Source organism: Drosophila yakuba, chromosome 3L (assembly GCF_016746365.2).
Source record: "Drosophila yakuba strain Tai18E2 chromosome 3L, Prin_Dyak_Tai18E2_2.1, whole genome shotgun sequence".
Lineage (NCBI taxonomy): Eukaryota > Metazoa > Arthropoda > Insecta > Diptera > Drosophilidae > Drosophila > Drosophila yakuba.
In genome coordinates this window covers 1,890,886-1,917,338 of record NC_052529.2, presented here as the reverse complement: position 1 = coordinate 1,917,338, position 26,453 = coordinate 1,890,886, and the positions used below count along the sequence as shown (strand labels likewise).

At 42.3% G+C, this 26,453-nt stretch overlaps 2 protein-coding genes across 4 annotated transcripts; one reads left to right on the top strand and one right to left on the bottom strand.

Annotated features, from left to right (window-relative positions):
- The first annotated feature begins 1,516 nt into the window (after positions 1-1,516).
- On the top strand, positions 1,517-18,634 carry LOC6532469 (lysosome membrane protein 2). Of its 3 annotated transcripts, XM_015193891.3 has the most exons (8): positions 1,517-1,833; positions 9,134-9,389; positions 15,000-15,091; positions 15,146-15,303; positions 16,454-16,595; positions 16,684-17,397; positions 17,569-17,694; positions 17,760-18,634. In XM_015193891.3, exons 2-8 carry the CDS (start codon positions 9,143-9,145, stop codon positions 18,141-18,143), a joined length of 1,863 nt encoding a protein of 620 aa, XP_015049377.1. In that variant the 5' UTR covers positions 1,517-1,833; positions 9,134-9,142; the 3' UTR covers positions 18,144-18,634. The 3 variants fall into 3 exon arrangements, with proteins under 3 accessions (XP_015049377.1, XP_002093216.2, XP_015049376.1); XM_002093180.4 differs by lacking the exons at positions 1,517-1,833; positions 9,134-9,389 and adding an exon at positions 14,177-14,451; XM_015193890.3 differs by lacking the exons at positions 1,517-1,833; positions 9,134-9,389 and adding an exon at positions 14,488-14,821.
- A 1,945-nt stretch (positions 18,635-20,579) lies between these two features.
- Positions 20,580-26,424, bottom strand: LOC6532468 (LHFPL tetraspan subfamily member 3 protein). The gene is made up of 6 exons (XM_002093179.4): positions 26,233-26,424; positions 22,140-22,315; positions 21,937-22,070; positions 21,615-21,741; positions 21,209-21,451; positions 20,580-21,148 (listed from the first exon to the last, which is right to left on the bottom strand). Exons 2-6 carry the CDS (start codon positions 22,279-22,281, stop codon positions 20,997-20,999), a joined length of 798 nt encoding a protein of 265 aa, XP_002093215.1. The 5' UTR covers positions 22,282-22,315; positions 26,233-26,424; the 3' UTR covers positions 20,580-20,996.
- Between the last annotated feature and the right edge of the window lie 29 nt (positions 26,425-26,453).

Here is a 26,453-nt window from a genome sequence, read left to right as displayed (position 1 = left end):
GTGGCATCCTTGGCCGATAACTGGGTAACTGTGTCATTTGTAAGCCGCGCGAATCTCACTTATTTCCGACTGGGTAAGCTAGGTACCAAGTTTACTGAGCACTTGAGGAAAGTTGGATTTTCGAGAGGCTTCGCATTGTGACCCACTGGAATCGCATTGAACTGCGGGAGAACTTCCTTTGTGGCGGCAAATGGTTCTACAAAAGACCAGTTTCCGGTGCGGTCATGCTACTTAATGTGCTGAAATCTAAAGTAAGCAAATGTAGCTGTCATCTATCGCCATCAATCATCACTGGAACCGAAGCTATCCCAATGCAATATTTTACATATTCACAGATTACAGCGGATTTACTAGAGTGCCATGCTAATTACTCCGGGTTTGTATTTATAGCCTAAGAAAGTTATGATTGACTTGGCTAGTTGATGTCCTTCATTCAATGGGTGTATTAATCAATTCCATTAAATTTATGACCAAGTTCTTGGCCGTAAAAGCAAACCCCTATCTACATACAGGTCTCTAATTGAAGAGTTCAGATCCCGTCCGGTGAGATCAACAAGAGGTATATATATCTCCTATACTTTACACTTATGACGTCAGTGCGTGATAGCTGGATAGCTGATTTGTATTTGTTAAATCGCTCTGAATCGGCGGGAATTAGCCGTCTGGCGAGGGCAGTCAAGCCCCCGATTTAAGTTGTTTGCTTTAGACACATAAAAACAATTGCGCGTCTGGAAAATTTTCCACTTCGGTTTATGGCAAATGGGGAGTTTTTCACAACCATCGCCTTCAAGGTGTATAATTCGGGTTTATTATCTGCAATTGATAAAGTCTTCAATGGGATCATCCAAATATAATTAGCCTTGGTTGCAATTATCGGCTACTCAAATATAAAAAATTATACCTAAAAGAAAAACAAGCAAGCTGATAAACTAATTTTAAGGGAAAATACATTGGCAATATTTTTTCTCCATGCACTTACGATCCTGGGCAAAGGGCATCACTTTCCGAGCTGTCGCACCGCATATCCCTCCGAAAAACCCCAAAAGTCGGAAATACTAAGGAAGCTATAAAACGGCTTCAAGTTCACTTAACTAGAACCACCGACGGCGATAAAAACAGCGAGCAAAAACAAACAAGCGAAGTAACCCAAAGTACAGGTGACTCAGCATAAATGCGAAAAAAACCCCCAGTTCCAATCAGGCCAATTACCTGTTGAGGAAAGGAAAAACTCAACATGAGAGAAACTCACCTCGGCTGCGCATGCGTTTAAGCCAATTGCCAAATTTCTGCTTCGGCTTCGGTTTCTGCTTCTGTTTCTGTTGCCTTAAATCTAAACGGCGGCTAGGATTGCAGCACACTGGGCGAGCTGAGCGATACGAGTATCTCACAGATACATTCAAGCGAATCTGAACGATCGGCTCGGCTGTAAAGCACTCGTACTTAGTCGGCGATCGCTGCCGAAGTCGTCGCAAGTCTGGGGGTTTTAAACAAAAACGTCTTGCCCAGACGACGGTCCATTCATGCCAGTTTTTCATTTCGACGCGTCAACTTAAAACGACACATGCTCTCGCCAGCGGGCGCGATCGTCAGTAAATGCGGCTAAATAAATTCACAGAGTTCGACGAGTGTCTGTGCGAAGGATAATGCAGTAGTATGAGTTCTTAAAAACCAAATTGCAAGCAAAAAACATATCGTAATTGGCACAAAATCAATTCGTTTGCGGCAGTGAATATGCGAAAAGTTTACATCTGACCCAAATAGATTCCGATCGTAGTTCCACTAGCGAAAGACAAACCTTGGATTAGCCGTGCAGCGCCTGAGAATTTTCGAAACGTAAGTGACAAACGGGGCGTATGAGTTATGGCCTCAGGGCGTATGTGCAATATTCTGTGTGGTGGCAAAACATAGTAAATATCAAGTGTGGTTTCATTAATTATAATCCGCGTGTCAAGAACGGAATTTTATTAATGTGCTTCTGTTAAAGGTTTCGCGGATTGGCGGTAATGTTTTCATTAACTGCCTAAGAATAATTGGTCTGCAATTTATTTGGCTTACTTAATTATTAACCCTTGACTTCAATCGCATAAGTGAACAAACTTCTATTGATTGATTAGAAAAAGAATATATTCTTTGTAATGTGACTGCATAATTGAATTCAAATTAAGTTCAATGGAACTTAAATAATTTTAATCATTTATTTATTGGTTGGAATTAGATTATTTCTGTTGAATATAATTAATTTAAATATCGTGATGGAAATTGCAATTGTTTATGAACTGAATTAATTTTTGATGTCAATAGAAATGTTTAGCAACCTCTTTAAATTCAATTGAAGAGTACTTATCTGATTTGAATTGAAACCGAAAATATAATTAATTCTATTAATCTGTCAACGAATAAAATTGCAATAATGCTATATTTATATTATGTTATTATTGACCTATCAATTTTATCAGCGGCGTACTTATATAAGCTCAAATATTCAACCCCCTGCACCTTTTAATCGAAATGCAGTTCAATGTGCGCATTTAATTGGATTATAAACATTAACGGAGCTGTCAAAAATATCATTTCATTCGCCAGACGGGAGCAAATCAATTAAGCTGATTGCGAAAAAATTCACTGGACAGCCGGCAGCCTTATCAATGTGATGTCAAAAATCTAGACTACTCAGAAAAGCCCTTGCCCAATGACTCTTGGGTTGTTTGCTTCAATTTATAAACAGTTTGGTTTGCTGTTTCTGCCTTCGCATTTTGGCTCATTTTTGCAGTCTGCAATTAAGTGTGAACATTTTGCAAGTTATGCAAAATAACGGCAATGTGGTTATGAGCGGTGATTTCTCGTATGTTTGTCTCTTGGCCAAATGCATATTATTTGGAGTCTGCCGATCTGTTTTAGGTTTTGGTTTTCGGGCAATTTCGCAAATATGCCACCGCAGACACGTACCAAAAACCCCACAATGATGCGTTTTCCCCACCCCTGACTAAGTTTGACCCACATGCACGCTGAGTTAAGGTCAATGTTAAGTCACAGAGGTAAGGTCACCCAGCTTTGGGCATTTCCCTTTCAATGAAACTAGAGAGCTGACGTATAATATAGATCTTTCTAGTTTATGCGTCAAATCTCACTATTGATTATTGACAAATTTGTCTTCTTTACAAGTTCCCATGCCATTTGCGCAAATTTGGCAAAATACTGTTTATGACCTTAGTGACAGCTAAACTGAAATACTGAAATACTTGAAGCAAATAAAAGTAATAAAAGTTGAGACATCTGTGTGTGAAATGGTGTGAAATTTAGGGGTCAGCGCAAACAGATGTCCCAAAAACAAACAACCTATGACGACATTCGCGGTGGTTTTAAAAGAATATTTAAATTTGACTAAAATCTACGTTATGTGGAAATGCTGTAGGAACCTTGTTCCCTCATTTAGGAAACTAAAATTGTTACTATATACAGTTTAACTATACTATATACATTTAGGTCTTTCAACATCCCTCAACCACTCTTCGAGCCCTATTTTATCACGCCACATTTGGGAATAGCCCAATCAGTTTCACTTTCAAGCGAACCGCAGACAACAATTTAGGCGAAATTTCCAACGCTGTCTACACCTCCTAGAGCACTTAGTTGGGACAGCCAGCTAGTCACTCATCCCAACCCACCCAGCCATCCATCCAGTTGTCCGCCCACCGATTTGCCAGACTTAAACGTGGACACAGAAGTTGTCTTAAATTAACCGCAAGCGAAAAAATACCTCTAAGTGCAATAGACGTCACACAAAAGGCCGCTTTTGTTGCGTTGCTTTGCTGCTTTCCTAACCGTTAAATTGAAATATTGACACAAGTTTTGTGATGAGTGTAGCTATTTTTTGTTTTTTTTTTTTTCGTGAATTTCTGATTCATTTGACCACGGCCCGGGGCAGGCACACTTGCTAATAACGCGAACATACAATATCTGGCAGATAGGTTTACATAATGAGCCAGGCCATGCTCTTTAATAACCAACTGATTGGCCCCCTGATAAGAGCCGAGAAATTGGCAAATTGCCATTTGGCGGCTTAAAGTGCGAGAAAGCCATCAATCGCTAATTTCTGGCCGCGGGCGAGACAAGCGAATCGGCTGGCTATACGCTTATATAGTGACTTAGGTCAGGATTGAAGTTGCCGGCCCACACACACTTGCGCACGACCTTGCCGGCCTTATTTCTCTGACAACCAGATCAGACCCTTCTCAAAGCGAACGAAATTGATTCATGACTCGCAGAAAAAGCCTGCTCGAAAAGGGCTTTTTGATTCAGTGGAAATTCTCAAGCGTAATTGGAGCATTTCGCGTATCGTTTCGCCAAAAAAAAAGGCCATAAAAGTGTTCCCAAAAATAGACAGCGGGAGAGTGTGCACGTATAAATTACAACACTCGACGCAGCTGCTGCCGAGTATTGGAAAATATTTGCCAATAATTCAGCTGTTGATGGAGCGGCCGGCAACGCTTCAGTGATTGGCCACGGTTTCAGCCAAGTCCGCGACTTGGACGAGCACTGCAACTCCGTCCAGACTCCATGACGTTCACAACAATCTTGTTAACGCTTTTTGCCGCTCTCCGGCTTGGGGGAACGCGTGTCAAATGCCGGGGCAACTAATCAAGTGATTTTGAAGATGAGAGCTCAATTAGGGCATGCCAATTGAAAAGGCAGTTATCAAGCTACTGCAAAAAAGGGAACTTCTATTGGGGATTTACTTTAGTTGGTTGGCAATCTGAAAGGGAAAAATTATTAAAGTAAATAAAATTACAAACAGTATGATCCCACAATGTCAAGTTCGTTTCCTAAGTCTTTCGTTTTAGTTGTGCGAACTCTACTTTCCGCACACAACTTGCTCCATTTTTTCAATTCCTTCAACAACAATTATTATAACATGAAGTTTAATGTTAATGTTGAATTACTTAATGCCATTTAAATTGTATACATGGCTCGTGCAGTGTTTGCTGCTGTTGTTGTACCATTTATAGAATGATTTGTTGCGCTTGGCCTGTCTACCTGAGCTATGAATATGCCCATGTAAATATACCCATCGCTTTCGCTCCCGATGCGTTGTATCTTAATTGAGCTGAACAAAACGATGGCATAATAAAATAAGAGTTGGATGAAGTCTGCGCCCCGCCAAGGAAAGTGTGGCGCTACCAAGCGGAAAGCGCTCACACAGAAAGAAATAACATATAAACTTTAATTTGACTTTTAGCAAGGAATAAATTACCACCGAATTATACAAAGCCAATCGATTTTCCAGAATCCCTACGGAAGCAAGAAGTAATGATAAAAGAGTCATAATAATTAGGGCTATTAGGGCGCCTTTAAGTTTTTTTCCGTGCACTTAGCCGTTATGCTGCTGGGGGCATAGCCAAATAAATACCCTGCCCCATGTGTAGGTTGCAATTAGAGCTAAATGAGAGAGCACTTCTGGTTCCAACGGAGACTTCCGGAAAGATTTTTATGTTTATCTCAATGTCAACAGCGGAAAAGATGAACGAACCTTTCGCATGTGAAATCGAACAAAAAGAGGCAACCCACAGTTTCAATAATTGCATACAATTTGCCAATCAACGCGTTCCCAACGATGCCAATTATGAAATGCCAGGCCCTTGTGTCCATATGTCCATGTGCTCGTCCCTTTTGTGGGCGCACCTCTTGGCCATGGCTTATGAAGCCATTCAAGTGCCTTCGGCCAAGGAGGAAAAGGAGGAAAAGGAAGCAGATGATTCCAAAAAATTGATATTTTATATATGTAATAACAGCGCAGGAAAGAAAGAAAAAATAATAACGACCATAAAATAATAAAGCGTTGGCTGCCAAAAAAATTAAGCAGAAATTTATTAAAAATGCATAAAACAGGCCGAAATCTCGCACTCCAGCCAAAAAAAAAAACTGGATTCCTCCGCAGCTGGGGATGGTAAATGGTATCTGCGGGAAAGAGAAAAAGTGGCGCGTGACCTTCGCACCACTGAGCAAAAAGTGCACAGTAACCCGAAACTGCGGCTGTGTGAAATTATTAAATCAGCAGCAGCTTCACAGTCACAACTGCACTCCCAAGAAACCAAAACAAACAAGTGCAACAAGAGGAACGACATCGCAGCCATCAGACATCAGACATTGGACAGCCAGTCGGAGGAGGAGGAGGAGGAGAAACAGGCACTCCAGCTGGTGGCTACTGTTTGCAAAGAGGCAACATCGCCGAATGAGTCAAGGAAAGCAGCGAACTTGAGATACACTCCACAGAAGTTAAGGAAAATATTTGGCAACATGCTTATAAAATATTTAGATAAGAAAAAGACAGCAAACTTAATCAAATTTATAAATACTCTTTCTGTAAGTTACAACACTATTAATTAAAATGCTCAATAAGTACAAGACAAACCAAGCTGTGCATTGAGTTGGTTTTGCCGACTGGTTATTCCAGAATCCCAGCGGCATGCCAGTGTTTGCCCAATTTTTTTCTGCCCATTTAAAGTTCACGAAGCCATAGCTAAATGTGGGTTTTTCCGAAATTGATATCCTCCCTCCCAGCGAGTTTAACACAATACCCCCAAGCAGGCGCCACAGAAGGCGCAGCTCTTGACTCACACTTCGAAATGCACGCGAACAGCAGCCACATCTACAGCAGCAACATGAGCTGCAGCAAAGTGCAGCAGGTGCAAGCGGGAAGGCAGATTTTCGGCAAATGCCAACGAACGCTTTGGATGGTGGAGTGGTGGAGTGGCACAGTGGCTCAATGGCCAAGTGGCCTGCTGGCCAGGCAACCTACTTCTGGCACTACTTTTGCTGCAACTGCAATCGAAAGTGAGGCTGAGCGACTGTAACTGGGACTGCGACTGTAACTGGGACTGGGACTGGGACTGGGCATGAGTATATGGATGGAAGCCATGGAATCGGGTTGGGTATCGTCGGCGTCAGCTGTTAGAAAGCTTCGCTGGCCGAGCTGGACATGGTGCTCCAGTGGCGGCGAGAGGCATGTGGCAGTTGCGACACATCCAGCCAGTTGCCATATACACCTCTGGTCTGGCCGGGGATATATGGCTATTATAAAACCGTATTTAGGTCAATCAAATTTCGCATTTGGCATTTTGAAATTTCTTTACGCAAATGCTTGTGCTATTTTTTAATGATTTTCTAGTCAGGCCAATCCAGTCCAGAGTCTCACTGTGCCGGTGTCTTATTTTTTCGGATTGCATAATGTGCTTATGCCAAAGAAGCCAGGTGACCACGCCGTGGCCAATAAGTACAATAAGCGCAAAATTGTAAAAAACGTGTTTAATTTTTTTTTGTTTCTCCCTCTCCCAATTTTACCACTTTATTTATTTTCTTCTGCTCCGGCGAGCTGGGAACTTCTTAATGGATTGGCGTTGGCCATTGAGGCGTGATTTTCGACGAAGGAGTGTGCAACAAGGGGTTAATGGTGGGGGTGGAGTTTCGCACCGCAAGATGATAAATAATAGCCACTTCCGACTGTTGAATGCTGAATGCTGAATTCTGGACTTCGAATGAAGTCGTTATCCAGAGAACCTCGCTCGTTTCCGCATCCTTTCCCTTTGAATACCCTTGAAAAGTTGGCAAATTAAATGCGGCCTTAATTATTTTATGCTCATTAAGCGCACAGCTAAATATTTGCCCTGCCAAAATGGCAAAAAGTTAAGTCAGCTTCTCTTGGCCCAAAGCGGTTTACAATCTGGCTGCAATTAAAAGAGATACCCAAAAAACATCGCAAAACAAAGTACAAAAGATATAAATGTCATTAATTGGGTTTAAATATTGTTGTTTTCTTATTTTTTGCCTGTATCCAACTTTACACAACTTTGTTCATAAACAAAAATCGCTCAATTGTGACCGCCGTTTAACTAACATTTCAGTTATGTCAGAAGTCCATTAAAAATAATTTGCCCTCACTTGAGATGCGGCTTAAATGAAAATCTTGGTAAATGACCAAATGGGCTATGAGCTCACAGTCGCAGCGACAAAACTAGAGTTGAGAGTAGAGAGTCCAGTTCACGCATAAGTCCAGGTATGCAAAGTTCGTTGCCTCAGTCATTTGTTTTTTTCCGCACTTTGCATAGAAATATTCTGCTTTGCACAATAAAAACCAAGTGTCACCACGATTGAACTCGATTATTGATCATGTGTACTGATTACAATTCCCCTTTGGCCGAGATCATAAAATTTTCCAGGCTTCGCCCATAGTTCCCATTTTATTATATTATTTATTAGCATGCATTAGCATTTTTCGAATGAAAAATAAGGCACAAGGCATTAACAAGACATATAAAAACAATTAGTGGAACAATTTCAGCATGAAGCAATTAGCCTAATAGATTTATGGAACATTTATGGAAATCCAAGAGCTATCAAAGGGCTGATTTTCATTTTAGGCAGTAACAATAATTATAGTAAAATCAATATTATTCATAATAATTAATTATAAAGAATTTCTTTGGCAAGAACGGAACTCTAAGTAAATTGTATTGGTACTTCTTAATTGTTTACGATATGATGTGATCACGTGCATCGACCTGAGTTTGATTCCGCATTGCCTGATTAATACACTGAGATCGAACTGAGATCTTCACGTTTTCCTGGACCCATAGATAGATTCCAATTGATTTTCTGCATTTTCAATTAGTAAGCAAATGAAACTGTGCCGGTAGCCAGCCAGTGGCTGCTGCCCAATTAGCATATTGTCTGTGGCTTAAGGTAACGACCTGCCAGCGGAGAGGGTTCCCCGGCACTCACGTAGCGAGTGACAAATGTATTTACGCCATGGAGCATTTATCAGCCACCGGGCTAATAAAAACATATATTATTATACTGTTGTAACTGAATTTATGGCACGATTCATTGCGGTTTCAGTAGGTCCGCTTAAAAATGCAGCTAATCACAGCCAAATCTTTGGAGAAGTATGCCATGGCTGGCGGTGCGAGCTTCTAGAAATTCTTCGCGTCTCCTGGTTAGACAAACGACCCCAGGAAGTACTTGACCGACACGGCAGGCCATTTAAATTATAATTGCCTTCTATAAATATGTTGTTGTCCCCTAGTCGCCGTTGAACTAATCCACCTCAACCGCTTTTTATTGCTACTATCTCCGATAGACTTGAATTATGGGCTTGGAAAAACATTACCTGCGATATGGACGCACCGCTAGAGATCACCTCCTTGACTGGGCCACCTGTGGGCGTGGTCGACGAGAGCAGCAGCAACAGCAACAGCAGCATCCACAACAGCAGCAACAACATGCACAGCCATCACAGGGGTCAACTGCCACGGGGCGGAGGTCCCGCCCCCATGTGACACACAGGGGAACGCCGCTCTCCATGCTGATATCAAATGGAGTTAGGATTAGCAATAGTAAGTACACCCCACTTAATTACAGCGCTAAACTTGCCAGTCATCCGAGTGTATACAAAATAATGATGCATAAACAAGGCGTATTTGAAAACAAAACAATTAGTACATTAATTTCAGCATGAAGCAAATCATTAATGGTAGTTGCGGAAAATATATTTAAGAATCAGGTAAAACATCTTGGAAACTCTTTTAGCATAATGTAATCCACCATATTGGGAGTTTTCCCATACTATTCGGACAAGCTTTCCCGAAAAGGAAATGCCTTGACTGACAGACTCCTATCACCTTCGACAGACAACAAGAAAATTGAATTAAGGAAAAATGTTATTAAATGCTCAATTAGCTAGCTAAAAGTCAATATCAACTGCCAAATTGGTCAGATGCTTGTTGAGTTCGCTGAAAGCAAAGACCATACCCACACCAGCAAATTGACAGTTTGAAAAAATACCGCAAAATGCTGTTTACAAAACTGGTCATCCAAGAACTGCAGCCAAAAAAATGAAAAACTAGTCTTTGGCCGAAAGGAAAAACCAAGAGACTAAAATACAAAACAATTTAGAGGCAGACTTGAAAACGAAAAGTCGAAACAGCGAAACAGCTAAACTAAGCAGCCAACTACGCGCAGATGTAAATCAAGGAAACATACAGACACGAACTCGAGTTTTCCAATTCAAACTCAAATTGTAGCGTTCTATGCAATGGCCGACATTGCGTATACGCCGAGTAAGCCGAGCCAAGCCAGCTAGGCTTAGTTAGTCGAAGGCAGCCAAGTGTGCAAGCAGCCAGCCAGCCAACTAGCCAGCTAGCAAACAGTAACTAGTAACCATGGCCAAGAACATTCGCCAGAGAGGGACGGCAGCAATCTGAACTTGGCTTAGACTGAAGCCCAGGCTCCGTTTGTTTACGTTTCGCTTTTCACTAGTTTTTTGGTTGAATTTTGTGTATTTTCTGGTTTCGGTTTCACTTCGTTTTCGAGGCGTTTTTCGATTGTCGCTTATATAGAATTATTTTTTAAGCGCTTTGCACTTGACTATTGGCCTGGCTTTATTGCCATGTTCGCCAAGTGCCTTGCTATTGGACTTCTAGGGGATGCTGTTTGGCCACGGAGCAATTATGGGTACTTCTGTTGGACGTGACGATCGCCGAAGGACTTATCTGAGATATATCTTTACGATTAAAGGCCAAAATAGCCAAGCTTTTAATTGCCCTCCATATACTGGCTTATATGAGAGATGCTGTCTATCTGTTATGTTACTTCTTATGGAGGAAGCTAGCTGATTTCTCTTGGGCAATTCTATTGCCAAGCCTGAACATAACAAACAAACAACAAGCAGCATTAAAAACAGAAAATTCGCAATTGAAAACTATGTGGCCAGCAATACTAGCCACTTTTAACTGCCAAATACTCGGACGTACGAAGACCAATACCAGCAACTAGCCACGAGCTCATTCAAAGCAAATATGAAAATGTTGCCAAATCAATGGCTAAGACATTTGGCGAGGGGATGGGGGGTGCGATTGGCCACACAGAAAGCAATTGAACTTGATGGTAATAACACTACTTAATATATGTATTACAAAGCAGCAGTCTTGATTAATGTAGTGAAACCTGAAGCTACCTTAACTCTAATATTAATTTAAGTGATTGTGTTAATTAGTGGTTTTTATTCATCAGCTGGTGAGTATATCAGCCCTAGTATTTCTCGCTGTGCAGCTAAAGCTGCAAGGCAGTGAATGAGCGCCGAAAAAGAGTGAACGAGTGGGTTCCGAGTGGATTCAAGGGGCCAGTGATAGCGACAGTGAGTTGAGTGCTGGCGAGTGCGAAATCAAGTAGCCGCCGTGGATGCCGTGTGGATTGGGAGAGTGAGCATGAATAAACACATGCAGGTTGCTTATGGCCAATTCTATGTCTTAAGTGGGGGTAGGGGGGCTCTAGACGCGGGCGACGTGCTTTTGGCCATTTGTTTGGCCGGCTCAAACAGAAACAGGCGCGATGGTTGCAGTCGATGCAGTCGAGACTCAAGTGGCTCAGCCCAGCTCAGCTCAGCTCTGCCGAAGAAGAAGAGTTCCCGATGGCAGCGGACTCTTTGGCAATCTGCGACCGAATCTGCGAGTCTGCTAGTGTGGTGTACTTTGCGATTATATAACCACATGCTGGCATTAAGGCCTGGCCAAGATCGTGCCTCAGCTTCGGTTGCTCTGCGTCGGAATTTTTAAGATGTTGACACAGAATGCAGTCAACCAGAAGCCAAAATAAATATATTGTTTGAAAAACGCATAAATAAAATAAAAATACTGAAACTTTAAAAGTTGTAAATATAAAATGAGAAACAATAAAGAGAATCTTTTTACATTTCCATTATTATACAATACGAGAAGAAGCAACAACTCATTCATATAGGAAGTCTGCGAAACATTTATGAAGAAATATGTTGTCGTCCGTTAAATTGGTATCTTCCCATATTAATCTAAATGGGGTCATCAATAACATTCCATTTCGATCTTGGCTGACTCAACCGAGTGGAAATGCCAGTTCACTTTCCATTCTGGGTTTCTCCCCAGGATTTCCGCTACGAGCCTTCGCATTGTTTGCCTTTCATCTCGGGGCAAACTTTCCAGATCCAGTTCCTAACCTTCGGCCTTCGCATCTCTTCATGCATACCCTCCTTTCGGTTGGGTCCTTATCCCGACCGAGAATCAGTTGTAAATGCTTTAATTAAGGGCCGCGACGCGATAACTTAAATGCAAAATTGTGCGAAGGCACGTCTCGGTAGCCAGAAACCGGTTGCGATGTTTTGTTTTTTTGTTTTTTGTTTTCGTGGGACATGCCCATAGCCATTGCCCTTTGTTTCGGCTAATTGGCCACTAAGGGATCTCCAGTATCTCGAGTATATATAGCTTACGGATAGAAGATCGGCGGAGGAGATGCGGTCACGTGATGCAAATTGTAACGCGTACGAGGAAGTGAACTCGGACCTCCAGGAATTGCTTGGATTATTTGCTTAAACAAAAGTGTTTACATGGCCATAACGATTTTGGGGGAGGGGCAGCCGGATCAGATCTTGGATTATTGTTATTTGCACGGCACGTTCTTAGGCGAAATCTCGGCTCGATTGTCTCGGACATTGCAACTGTTTAGCTCTATTGTTAATGGACATGGCATGGTATTGTCTATATGCGGGTCTAGAAACTGTCTATTGAAATGGTATATGACCAGCACGCTTTGTTGCCTTTTCGCCGCCACTTTTGTTGGCCAAGAGCTGCGAAGCAGCTGCAGCTTTACGGCCGGTAATTGTGAGCGTTAATTTTAACAGGCAATTGGGAAACTTACGTTTATTCTTTTTCGCCTTTTTTTGTGTTTTTTTTTTGTGTTTTTTTCAGTTTTTCGGGCCAAGCTTCAACAGAAACTACAAATAAAACCAGGTTGCATAGACCTCCCAGCCAGCAAATGTTTCACTTAAGCCTCCCAGCTAATATTACTGACCATTTAAATTGTCTCATTTAAACAGTTTGAAAGTCTACGGCAATTGCAGAGCTCTTAGGTTTTTCTCGCTTTTCTCGATGTGCTTTTCTTTTTTTTTTTAACATTTGTGCGTGGTTTTTGGCTAGCTGTCGAGTTTAGAAGCTTGAAAATATGAGAATCGCGTGCTCAGCTGTAATTTTCAAAAGAAACGAGCATATGACACCAGCGGCCAAATCCAATTAAGGCAGAGGCGCACAGAAAAGGGGTCGCCAAAACATATTTACTATAGTTTACAATAAGTATACGATTTACTTTGTAATTTTTCATTTTCAAGCCTCCAGTATGAACAGGTAATCGCATATAAAAGCCAAACCCCTGCAAAGAAAACATAACTCAACACAGAAATATACAAGTAAGTAGCCACAACAGCGTTTACTTGGGGATCAGCATAATTGTCAACAGTCGTCGTTCGCTGACGTATCAATTGTGTGCCAAATGTTTAGTGACCATATCGCTGCGGCTATATGCCTATATGCCTATATGGCTATATGTATCTTCCCAGCGCGCTCAGAAACCCGATTTGCAATAGCCGTTCGATTGCAGTAACATTATAGCTTTGGAGAACCGAACAACCGAATAAAGCCTTCCGTTGAGGCGCAGTCTTCCCTTGACCTTGGGCTCCGAAATGTTATGTGCCTCGTTTTATGACACTTGTTGTCGCTTTTTCGGCTTTTTACTTCACTCTCCTTTTTGCGCAACTTTCTCTGGGACAGATTTTATGATCGTCGAGCTCTTCAGGGTCAGTGGAACACAAACCAGAGAAGCAACCGCCGGAATGTTGCCAGCCAAAGAGTGATTCAATGCACCTACTCCCATAATCCGACTATGTTTTGACAGCAAGTATTGCACCCATATTGAAAATATGGACTTAATGAGTTCCAAGCTGATTTATGGCACTCACGGGGTAGGTTTCTGTACCCAAGTGCATTTTTATCGCACTCTTACAGAAGGTTTAAATAGTTAAATCAATCAGTTAAAGACTTTAAAGTGTTAAACCTACTTTTAAATCAAAAATATATTTTACAAATTTAGTTCTTACTTTGTTAAACTTAATAATACTTTCTACGTTATAATTTATTATCCCTGCTATTTATTTCGTGTAGAGTACTTTTGGATTCGTTTTCCCAACCAACTTGCTTCCCTTTTCACTTATTTTTTCGACCTTATCGCTGACGTCGCCGTTTTTGACTCAGTGACCTGCAAAATCGAAGCAGCTTTTTATAAGATAATAAATAATAAATAAAATTGAAATTTATGTTGTTTCAAAACGCTTCACCTTGCACTTTTTCGGGGCGGCGGCACTTTTTGGCGAAACCTGATAGCGAAAACGCTTTTTCTTGATCGGATTGGCGTGGCGATCAGTTCGTTGACTGGTCGCCGCAAGTACAGAAAAACCCGTGAAAATACTCAGAACCCGTTGGCATTGCATGCCCATCATCTTCATCATCTTTATCATCATCATCATCATAATAATCAGCGGAATCATCAGCGGATTTGAGATGCTGCTGGCCACGCCCACCGCCTCCAAATGCCAGCCAGGTGATGTGGATGTGGATTTTGAAGTTGATGTTGATGCTGCGGACGTCCAATGTCCAGAGACTAAGTGCATGGGCCAATTAACATTGCATCGGCCGAGATTCAGTTTCAATTAGTGATAACAGAGGGTCGTAAATTTTGGCAGCTGTCATACGTGTATATGCTGTATGCTGTATGTCCGCTGGCGATAAGTCGGCCAAGATCGCGATTGACTGCCCACGAGATGGCGAATCTGAGTGTTGACCATTGTAATTGCGTGTGACATCCGTGAAATTGCACCGTGAAATTCGCAAATAATTTTATTTTATTTACCTTACGAAATTGCACAAAAAAGCGGCATTAAAAAGGAATATGAAAAGCTGCACATCAGGGGGTAATTTGCGTCACTATTCAGTCAACAAAACTGGGTTATATAACTCAAGCATTTTGCTCTGCTTTCTAGGACTGTCCACGAGATTTTTAATAACAGCACTTAGCTAAGTCTTGCTGCAATACTTTGACTCGTGCCTAATCAGGAAAATAATAACTTTTTATTTCTTCTTTCCTTGCAGATAGACTAGCTGTGATAATTATTGGGATAATTACTTTAATCTTAGGCATTATTCTATCCTCCATGCCCTGGCTGGATTATTTTATACTAAAGGTAAGTTTTCCTTGGAATCTGATCTGCAAAGGTTTTAATTTTGGTGAACTTTAGAACTTAAGGCTGTGGAATGATACACTGAGCTATCATTATTGGCAAAGGCCCGGCGTCATCCGACTGACCAAGCTCTACATCTACAATGTGACCAATCCGGATGGATTCCTCCGCGGTGAAAAGCCGCACCTGCAAGAAGTTGGACCTTTTGTCTACAGGTAAGCCACCCAGCTGCAGAATTTGGCCATACATCGCGGCAATTGAAAGATTCGTTACGCCTTTTCTGACACCTCAGGTTGGAAAACCTTTGGGCATAGATAAATTTCCACGGCCGCTTTGGCACAGCACTCCGATTGGTCGCGGTTTGCTGGGAAGTTAATGTCTTAATACCTGTAATTAGAATCGCAAGTGGCTAAAAGCAATTCAAGTGGCTAAAAATATTCGCTACGGTAACGGTTAATGGTTAACTTATTGAACTTCTAGAAGGGAAAATTAGGGGCTTAGTAAATGATATCTGATTTATTTCCCCAGCTCTGAGACTATTGAATTCCGGATACCGCAATTCACTGCTAGCTGGTAGATAATTATAGCTTAGAAGTTCTTAAAACTAATGCAAAAGTTACAAAGTCTTACTTTGTCTTTAGGCCTTCAAATGTCTCAGTTTGATATTATTTAAAATGGGTGTAAAAAATACCACCACTTAGTTATATCTTTGCATATCAGCTAATATATTTCTATTAATCACTTAATAGGCTAGGACTTATCAAGATCAGATTAAACTAAGCTTGGGCATTAGCCACGGCAATGTGCAAACAATTGAATTATCTCTTCGGATTTTAACACCCAATCAAACTGGCCAACAGCCGTGAGCCGCCGTGCAATTAGTTGGCCAATTAAACCATGAGCTCACAGCTCTTGAAGGCGAGTTTCCGCTGAGTGAGATTGCAACATCTAGAGCTAGTGCAAATGCAATGCAATGTTTAATAATAGGCCTCCACATGGACAGCTTGAACTGAACCCGTTTAAATGAAGGATAACCTGAGAGGGTTCGGTTCAAAGTGATCAATCATTCAATCACTGCATCACAAGCTTAGATTTAAATTTGCATGGGAATCTCGGCTGGTGATGATAGGTTTAAAATTGTGGCCATAATGACAATCGAGGCCCAAAGTGCCCGTCATTCGCTGCCACTTTTTATGTTGGTTTCGACTCGTTTTGCCTTTTGCTTTTCCCCGGCCGAAACTGAACTTGACATTCAATTGCTTGGCTTTTTGTTGGCCGCCCCTGACTTTGGACCACGAATCCAAGTCCGCAGCACGTGCCGATTTATGATAAGACATTATTTTCTCTTTCTGCGCTTTTTCACAGGGAAGACATGCAGAAGGTGAATGTCAAGTTTCACGAGAATAACTACACCGTGTCATATCAGCATAAGAAGATACTGCAATTTGTTCCTGAACTGAGTATTGATAAGGACACGCCCATAGTCACGCCCAACATTCCCCTGCTGGTAAGGATTGCATAGCTAATATTCCCTATATATTTCTCATTGAATAATACTCCCTTTTATAAAACTAATACTAATTACCTTCCCAAAGACCCTCACCAGTCTCAGCCCCAAGCTGGGATATCTCCTGTCCAAAACCATATCCGTGGTGGTAACGGCTGCCCAATTCAAACCCTTCATCAACGTCACTGCCGAGCAGTTGGCCTTTGGCTACGACGATGCGCTGGTGAGCTTGGCACACAGGTTTTATCCGAAGCACATGAGACCGATGGAGAGGATGGGTCTGCTCCTGGGACGCAATGGCACCCTCACGGAGGTGTCCTCCGTTAAGACGGGCATGGACAGCATGGACCAGTTTGGCTACATAGACCAGCTGAATGGGATGGATCACCTGCCGCACTGGAGCGAGCCGCCGTGCACGAGTATAGCTGGATCGGAGGGATCCTTCTTTCCGCCGCGGGAACTCACCAAATCGGAGATGGTTCATATATACGATAAGGATTTGTGCCGGATTATTCCGCTGAAATATGTGGAGAGCGTGGAAAAGGATGGCATAGCGGCGGATCTGTTCCGGCTGCCCAATAACTCCTACGGCGATTCCGCACACAATCCGGAGAACAAGTGCTACGATACCAGCGAATATGAGCCCATTCAGGGTCTCCAGAATATCAGTCCGTGCCAATATGGCGCCCCCGTTTACATTTCCAATCCGCATTTCTTTGAATCCCACCCAGATCTTCTCGATTCCGTGGAAGGCCTCAAGCCAGAACGTGAGAAGCATGAAACCTACTTCAAAATACAACCGGTGAGTGAATTTAATAATATATCATAAACCTAAAGTATCAAAGTCACCATGGAAATGTGAGCTCTAGCATGTGCCTACGTAGTTTAATTTGTATCTTAAATGTAACGTTCTTATATGACGCTCGTGTTTTTTCCGCATTGCTCTTCTAACTTAATTTCTGTTCTCCATTAGAAACTTGGAGTTCCACTGGAGGGTAAAGTGCGGATACAGCTGAATCTTAAAGTGACACGTGCCAAGGACGTCTACCCAGTGCGTGATTTTCGAGACTTTATCTTTCCGGTCATGTGGCTGGAAGAGGTGAGCCATCAAATGCCCAAAACACACCCAGAAAATCTATTATGCTGCAAACTACATCTTTATAGGGCATCTCTGAGCTGACACCTGCCATCAAGCGCTGGATTTACTTGGGCACAGTGATAGCCCCGAGTGCCGTGCCCATCGGATCCTACCTGATGATCCTGGGCGGAGCCTTTGCCATCATCTTCAGCTTCGTGAGAGCCTACCAGAACTTTGTTTTCGCCCGGGATCCCACGCTGGAGATCCTCGAGATGGGCAGAAGGTCCTTGAGGCGGGGCAGCAGTTTCATAGCCCATCAGCAGCACAGGTTACTCGTTCATCACCGGGACAGCTACTCCCTGCTGCGACATGGACCCATGGCCACCTGTTTGGGGGAGGGAAACCGGGAGGAGGACGCGCAGCCCATCATCGATGGAAGCCTCAGTGCTGGAATCAGTCAGGAGTCGTAGTTGCAGATATAGACGTACAACTAGATCCTTAAGGTGTGAATGCTTGAGTCTGGGAGAGTGTGTGTGTGTGTGTGTCTGCGAAGACTTAATCTTAGTTTCGTTCTGGCCAAATTCGTGGCATATACTTGACGTTCTTGCCACTGCATATGCATTATCATTACTCAGTTTCCACATCGAAGCAATCAATCATATTCATCTTGCTGCTACTAACGCCAAACGGGTTTGCTAGTAACTTGTAACTTGTAACTTGTATCTTGTAGATAGGCGTATGAATTTGTACACATTTTTGTCAATGGAATGCTACAAATAATTCACTAGTCAATGATTACAATGTGAAAAATGCAAGCACTCATTTCTAGTTTTGTTAGCTGTTAGCTTAGGTTAGTCGTAGACCTTAATTATATTTTATGTATTTGTTAAATAATGTTTAGGCTGAGGATGTACGAAATTATAAAATATATAAATGAGAATTAAACAATTTTAAAAATTCTGAGAGCTGGATCTTAAAAATATCTTTAGGCTCCATAAATCCAACTGAAAGCATAAATCTGCTTGTTAGGAGCAGATTCTCCATCTCCGAGCTTCGGCAGTTCTCAGAACAATTTCTGACTGTTATAAATCAAGGCAAGTAAAAAACGGAACTAGAAAATAAACAGGAGTGCTGGCTTTTCGTTGCCTTGAAGCTTTTGTTGATTGACGCACTTTTGACGTTCCCACAATTCCACATTTTTCCTCCTTTTCCCCTTGGAAAAAATGAAGAAAATAAAATCACCCACACGAACAAGGGTCGTATGAGCAATAAATTATACACAAGTTCTGCGAAAAGGGGCGGACGGGGTGGCTAGTTTAGACCACTTGGCTGGGCTTTTGTTTCGGAAATAAAAAACAGGCACAAGAAATATGATGTTTCGCAATGTTTGCTCGGAAAACTCGGACAAAAAAGGAGGAAAAGGAGACAGAAGAATGAAATTTCATGGCAGGCAGGAGGCAAGCGGCACAGGTCTTAAGAAAAGCGTTTTCATTTCATTTGGCAAAAATGTTTATACAAAACCAATTTTACAATTTTCGATTCAATTTCTGTTGCTGACATTTCACTTAAACGAAAACCTTAAAGGCGCAATTCATTTCGCCTCCTTTTGTACACGCAAAGGGGGTTTTGTGTTGCCTGGTTTTTGCCCTCGGAGGATTGTAACGAACTGCTGCGCGAATGGGCGTGGCCAGCTATCATAACGCCCACGCCCAATATCCACGAATAGACCATGAAAAAGTTGTTATGCCACTCTAATTTGCCTCAGCCACTTGGAAATCCATAAAACGGCGAGTGATAAACTAATATTCGCCAGCAACATGTGCTGCCAACAGCGCCATAAACGCAAGCCACACATATCCACCCTCATAAGCAGCCCCTTCCTTCGAGGTCCTTCGATGTTCCCAATGAAATGGCCGCCAAACCTCAAGGACAACAAAAGTTAAAAATTCGTTTATGGCGCACGATAAAATCGAATAAAAACAATTGGCACATCAAAATCCAGCCAGAAATACCCGAGATCTTCATTGCCATTTTGTGTAGTTGGGTGGCTTTCCTTTGGGGGTTGGCCCGGAAAATGCGTGAGTACAATTGGAAAAATGCTGGCCATATGTTGCAGGCGGCAAAAGAAATGGCTCAAGTAAATAAAAACAATCAAAGTTTGGTGAGCACTGGCAAGCCGAAGTTTTAGATGCACTGCATGAAAGCCTAAGCGCAGACTATAAAATCTTAAGTGACCTTTTCGATGGCAAGATTTTTAAAATGCAAATAACTTTCAAAGTCCAAACATATTTTATATATCAACAGTAGTACACAGGAATTATTTATAATGTTTTTTTTAATTTGGGCCTTTAAAAAATAAGCGGGTATATATTATATGTGTCACTAGTTCAATATAAAAAAGTATACAACCCCCATTGAGAGTATCTAAAAGAAGTCAAGTGAAATCCCATCTCGGGGTGGATTCCTTGTCGAATCTGAAGCGATTTGCTCGGCGTCAGCTGGTTGGCCACTTAGGCCCGTGATGGAATTGCTTATGAATTATACAAGAATATTAAAACGTGCCCGAGAAGAGCAGGAGCCACTTGCACTCGGCACGGATCTCTTGCCCGGGATATTTCAATTGCCTCCCACGCAGGGAATGGGGGAGTAACTCCCGATTCCTTTGGAAATACTTTATTGGAAAAGTATGTGCCAAATGGTTATTGAAAAGGGGGAGTGGGGTCCGATTCGAATCCAAATCCAGACTAAGGACAAACAAATTGGGCGCTAAGTTGTTCGTTATGGGCTTTTATGCGTGGGATGGTCATAATTTGATTTTGCCTAGTCCAGAAGTTGCTGACCTTGATTACCATGATGATGATGATGGCATAATTGAGGCTGCTATTTGTGGTCGAAATAAACATTAATTTTATGTTTAATATTTGTACATGTTTATTGTTTATTGTTTATTGTTTATTGTTAATGGGTATATAATTTACAGGCAGAGCTTTAGGGACTCTCGTTTAACTTTTAACTTATTCGAAGCATACACTTAGGCACAATCTATTCACACAAAATGCTAAATAATAGTTTAAAATCCAAGCTTACAACTACAAGTTGGCATTCAGTCGGGCTAAGTGGCATATACAAATCATTCACTCTCTGACTTTCACACTCAAATACACACTACACACTTTTACGTAGTTTCATCTTATGGTTGCGGCGAAAATCGGTTAATAATATAGCTCAAACAATTTATGGAAAACTTTAAGCTGAGTTTCACCCCTGGTTCATGCACATGCTAAGCTTAATTGGTTGGCGTCTTGGCTGTTTGAATGGTTTCCTCAGTGATAACGAGAAAATTGCGATATGCTATCCTCATTTGGCGGAGCCACCAGCAAAATGGGCTGCAAATTCAATCCAGTTATGCGTGGATTAGATTTCCTCGATCCCGCCAAGCTAATGGCATCAGTGAGGTACGCATTGTTGATTTCACCTGCGAAAAATAGACCACTTATAGATTTTTCCATTGTAATAGCTGTATCGCATAACCCACCTTTGTATAGCGAGTTCTGGTATATCGGATCTGGCTGCAGGCGCACGTGCCTCGTGGCCAAGATAAACGCCAGAGTGGCCAAGACCACACCATCTATGCAACCGATAATGGCCAGTGGATAAGCCCAACGGATGCCGCACAAGCCCAGCTCAAAGCGATTCGCTTCCGGGCCGCAGATCTTACGAAAATCGTCCGAATTCCAGCCAAAGGGAAACGCCGCGCAGGCCACAATCATGCAAAGAGCTGGAATTAATAAATAGCCATGTGTAACAGTGATAACAACACGTACAACTATCAATAGGGGAAAAACATCAAAACACTGTTTATACACGAGAACGTGATGTTTTCGATATGGCTTAGTAGTTAACCCAAGGAGATAGAGTGGGAGATAGGTCGGCACACATACCTGATATGATTTGCATCCAACCGCAAAAGTGGAAAACACGCGTTGACTTCATAAACAGCAAACAAACCAAGAAAAATATGGTCAGCAAGGCCAGAGCTATGGCGCCCAACATGAAGAATGTGGCCAACTGCAGAGGGGTGAGTAAAAATAGCAAATGGTCAAGTATCTGAATAGTAATCATATTTAGGTAAGGCCTCTGCGAACTCAATGAAATATGCGCATTCAGTGACACAGAATTCCATCACTTTCAGGGGTAATCCCCCCATCAGTAAAGTATCAATAAAAATTGCATTTCTAGACCACAATTCCTTGGCTTACTTACTTGAAATGAGAATGTGGGCACTTCGAAGATGCTCTCCCATCGGCGGCGACAGTTGTCGAAGATCTCGTCCCGCTGGCACTGCTGCCAAAGACCCAGGCGACCAGCTCCATCGTTGTCCGGATCACCGATCCACTCTGCAATGGAAGGCGTAAAGCAGATCAGTCACGGAACCATTTCCAATAAATAAAAGCGAGTATGCCCACCTGGTGTCACGAATGCCACGATGCCGATGATGGCATAGCAGATGGTGAAGATGGCCCACAGCACGCCGATCGCCTTGGAGTTGCGGATGTACTTGGAGGCGTACAGATGCGTGGTGTCCACGTACTCGATCTTCGTTCCCATTTTTGTAGAGAGTGGGGAATGCTGCTTTGTTTGCCTGTGAATGAATGGGAGTGATTCGAGCGTGGATAAGTGTTTGGCGACCAACTTGCTGGGTAGTAATTGGAAGATGGAACCAAAGCAACCAGGGCAGCTTGAACAATCGTTTCTGCTGGTCATAAATCGGTTTTTGGGTGCTCTTTACTTAAGCTTATTAAATTGGCCAGCTTTCGGTTTGATGACCTCGTGGAAGTGGAATGCTTTTGAGTCAGGGAACTCTGATGCAAGAGGTTTTTTATCAAATGATAACTTTCCATCCATCTGCATGTGTCGGGTCCACACGAAAACATTTTTCAAATCATTAAACATGTTTTTTATGAGGTTTTCCCCTTCACTTCAATCAAAACACATTCGAATGCGAATGATAATCGCAAAAACAGAGAGAGAGAAGTTGCCGGGGGCTACAATTTTGCTTTTGCTTATGTAAATCAGCAATTATTTTTGACCAAAAGCTAACGACTCTTTCCACTATTGCCTCATATCTGCCACTAATTCTATGTCAAAGGGAGAGAGCCATTGTGCAAAATCTGTGTGTCTTGACTGCCTAATTTTAGCCATGATTCATGGCCCAAACTGGCTGGCGATCAATAAACTCGTTTGCGATTCGCTCAAATCATTATTGAAATACACGAAAAGTAGGCTCCTAAAATGCAATTTCATTACAAATGCTTTTCATCTGACTACCATTTCAACTAGTTTTCCCAGCCTTGTGCTCGCGCTTAATTTATCATATTTATTTTGGTTTCGAAACCGAGGAAACTGTAGCACAAAGGTAAGTCTGTGCCCGTGAGAAGTACAACAAAAGGAACTTGGTCAAGATTGGCTCATTAAGGTGAATTAAAGCTATGGCAAACAAAGAGAATAAGACTCAATTATGGGAGTTGAACGTTAAAGTTGAAGTTGAAGTTGAAGTCCAAGGCAAAAGTGGAATCGATTAACACAACAATGCTAACAACAAAAGAGAGAGTCGGGCCAGCAGAACAAACAAACTACGAGACCAACCCAGTAACACAAAGAAAACTTTCCTGTCGGCCCGTGATAACGTGATAACTTGGCCCATACCAATCGAATCGATGGAAAATCTTGTCCGTGACTCATGTACCCCGAGCCTGAAAAGCGAGTCTCGGGAAAATTGCACTGGACCAGACAGACAAACCGCAGACGTCTAATAACTTCCTTTATCTCCACTTTGTGCTTTTCTATGGGGTAATTCGTTATTTGTATGTTTGTTGGGCGTGTAAAACCCAACTGCATTGATGGTTTTTCGGATTCGAACGTGACCAAAAAGAAAGTGACCACTGGACGGCTGGAAGGCTCTCCAGTTCGTATGACGCAGCAAAATCAGCGTGGTCTCGACTTGGGTTACATCCGCTCACCGGCCGGCGGCTCCAACATTTTGGACGAGTTTCACTTGCACGGCAAGAAATATATGAGACACATTCCAAAACATAAATACACAAAGAAAACGATGCTGGCACTACAATTAGTCATAGAATGCATATAGGTAATAGCATTTTTAAACTGATGTTTCAGCTGATTTGAAAATCTGCTTGGCAGCAATGAAACAAGATCTGTTTCACAGCACAGTTTAGTTTCCTGTGCACTGCAATAAGTACTCGAAAACAAGCTGAAAATCAACGGCTACGGGTGAGTTGCAATCTCAGCAATTACGGCGACTTTTTAGCTGGGACTGCACATCGTATGAGCGTATGAACGTATGAGCGACGAAATAAGGTCAGTTGGGTAATGGTTATACCTTAAACGTGGCCACCAGCCAAATTGAGGAGCCAAGAAAAATGCAGTTGCAGTGGCAGTTGCGAAAACTGCACTCCAAACTGAGAGGGGCTTTCTTTTGCGGCCACTTCGATCCGCAACGGTCATTCCATATCCATCTCCCTGAGCCGCGGATGACTTTCTACTTTATAAACATAAATTTCACATTAGGCACAGCCAGACGACCGTGGGGTGAGTAAACCGTGTCTGGAGCGGCTTCTGACTTTGAAATGGGGGTTCCCTTGCCCCGAAAGACTCCGCAAAGCCATCAAAGAGCCAAAACACCGAGCAATTGGCCACACACTGGTAATTAATTTTCACATTTTCAGCTTTTCCCTGGCTAAGCGGGGGAAAATCTCTTATTGTTCCGCTTGGCGATCAGCGAAGCTACATGTAGATGTAACCAGCTTGTTATGGTTTGTTTTGGCCAACAAAGTGGAACCTAAAGACGTTGGTGCCAGTGGCTTGATTAACACGTTCGTGGTTTCTCAAAAAAAGTTGCTAAATTTCAGCCACCACCATTCGAAACTGGTTCCTACATTTCAGAATTATGCGGAAATGGCGTTTAAAGTGGCTCTTGTTCCATGTTTTTATTCGAACTTTTCGCTTTTGCCCATTTCTTTGGGTTTGGGTTCGGTTTCGGGTTCCCCCCCTTATACAATGTGTTGTTCCCAGGTGTGATGATCGTTTCTGCATATATTGTATTCCAAACAGACGATTTCTTTTCTCCTCCAACAGGGAGAACCGCAAAACGGAACGGGATTGAAGACCCGGAGAACCGGAGAACCGGCAAAACTTTACTTTTTTTGCGGTCAGTTACTCAATGTATTGACAGCCGTTCCAGCTGCCATCCATATTGGGAGAAGCCCGCTTTTTTGAGCATTTACTTTTTGCGAAAGTTGGTGGCATCCACGGCACACGGCCCCTTTGAAGAGTCTTCAGTCCGCTCCAAGACGACCCGATCCCAGCCAGAGCTGGTCCGCTCACTCATCCACTCGCTCGTGGGCCTCTGGTATGTGTCTCTGTTTTTCTACGTTTTTTATTAGATCACGATTTGGATGTTAGCAAACATTCGCGCATACCAAGCCACCAACCCAACAACTACAATGGAGGTCTATGCATAATCGCAGCTCACACCGAGATTCCTCACTCGACTTGGGCCCACGAAAAGGTCAGGAGCGGCTAGGGGTTCTATTTAATGCCACGGATACTTAAGATCTTATTTGAATTTATAAACTATGAAGGGGATTCGTTGTAGCATTCCTTAATCGTCACACCGAGCAACCACACACAAACCAATATAACTTTTTGAAGTAGTACAATATATCATCCAAAGTTCGGCAATAAATTTCCCTTTTTTCCCGCTGTTTTCCGAGCGCCCTATTTCCATGCCCTTCACCACGAAGGCCGCCTCTGCGCAGCCGCAGAAGTTTCAGGCGAGATGCTCGTTTGCCTCAAAAAAAGAGAGATATAAAAACAAAACCCAGCAGAAAAACAAAAAAACTGTGCCTCTTTCTGGTTTTTCACGTTACTCGGGCGCGCTGTTGTTGTTGCAGTTGCAGTTGCAGCAGTTGTTGTTGCAGTTGCAGTTTCAGTACGCACGTCTTCACATTGCCAAGATATGCATGTGTGTGTGACTGGCACACTGAGAAAAAGTTCCAGTCCGTTTAAATAAAATAACAAATAAAATATTAACGATCAACACTATTTTGAGTCTAAGCTTATACAAAAGACTCAATTATTTTAAACGACTCCTAAGATAAATATTCCTCTGTACTAAGTTTCTCGAGATATTTTTTCGAAATATTTCTCCAAGTGCACCCGTGCAAGTGTGCGAATGTGAATGTGTTTTTGCACTATGCTATTTTGTTGCAGTTCTCTCTAATGTTGCATAGATATACATATATATTAGTTGTAGGTTTTCACGTTTTTATGTTGTTTGAACTTTGTTGTTTCAGTTGTTATTGGAGTAACTGCAATATGTTTGTGGTTTATGGCTGGCATTAGAGTCGTTTTCCGACTTTTAAAATGGCAAAAACGGGGCGCAGTTTTGTCGGCTGACATTTACTTTGGCCGTTAAGATCGAATTTAATGTGAGGATTTGCAAACTCTTGCTTTTCCATGCGTTATTTTGCAGCTTACGTTGATCGAGAACTGGTTTCGGTTTTAGCCGTTCCTCCGGACTATTGTTGTTATTTTAATTTACTACTATTGTTCGCGAGTTTGCATTAATTATTAAAAATCGCGGGCAGAGAATTCGAATTCGATCCGCTTCTTCGGAAGAAACCACCAAAAACTGAACCGTCGCGTTCGGCGCTGAGAAACGAACTGAATCTTTCTTGGCATTGGGAGTCAAAGATACA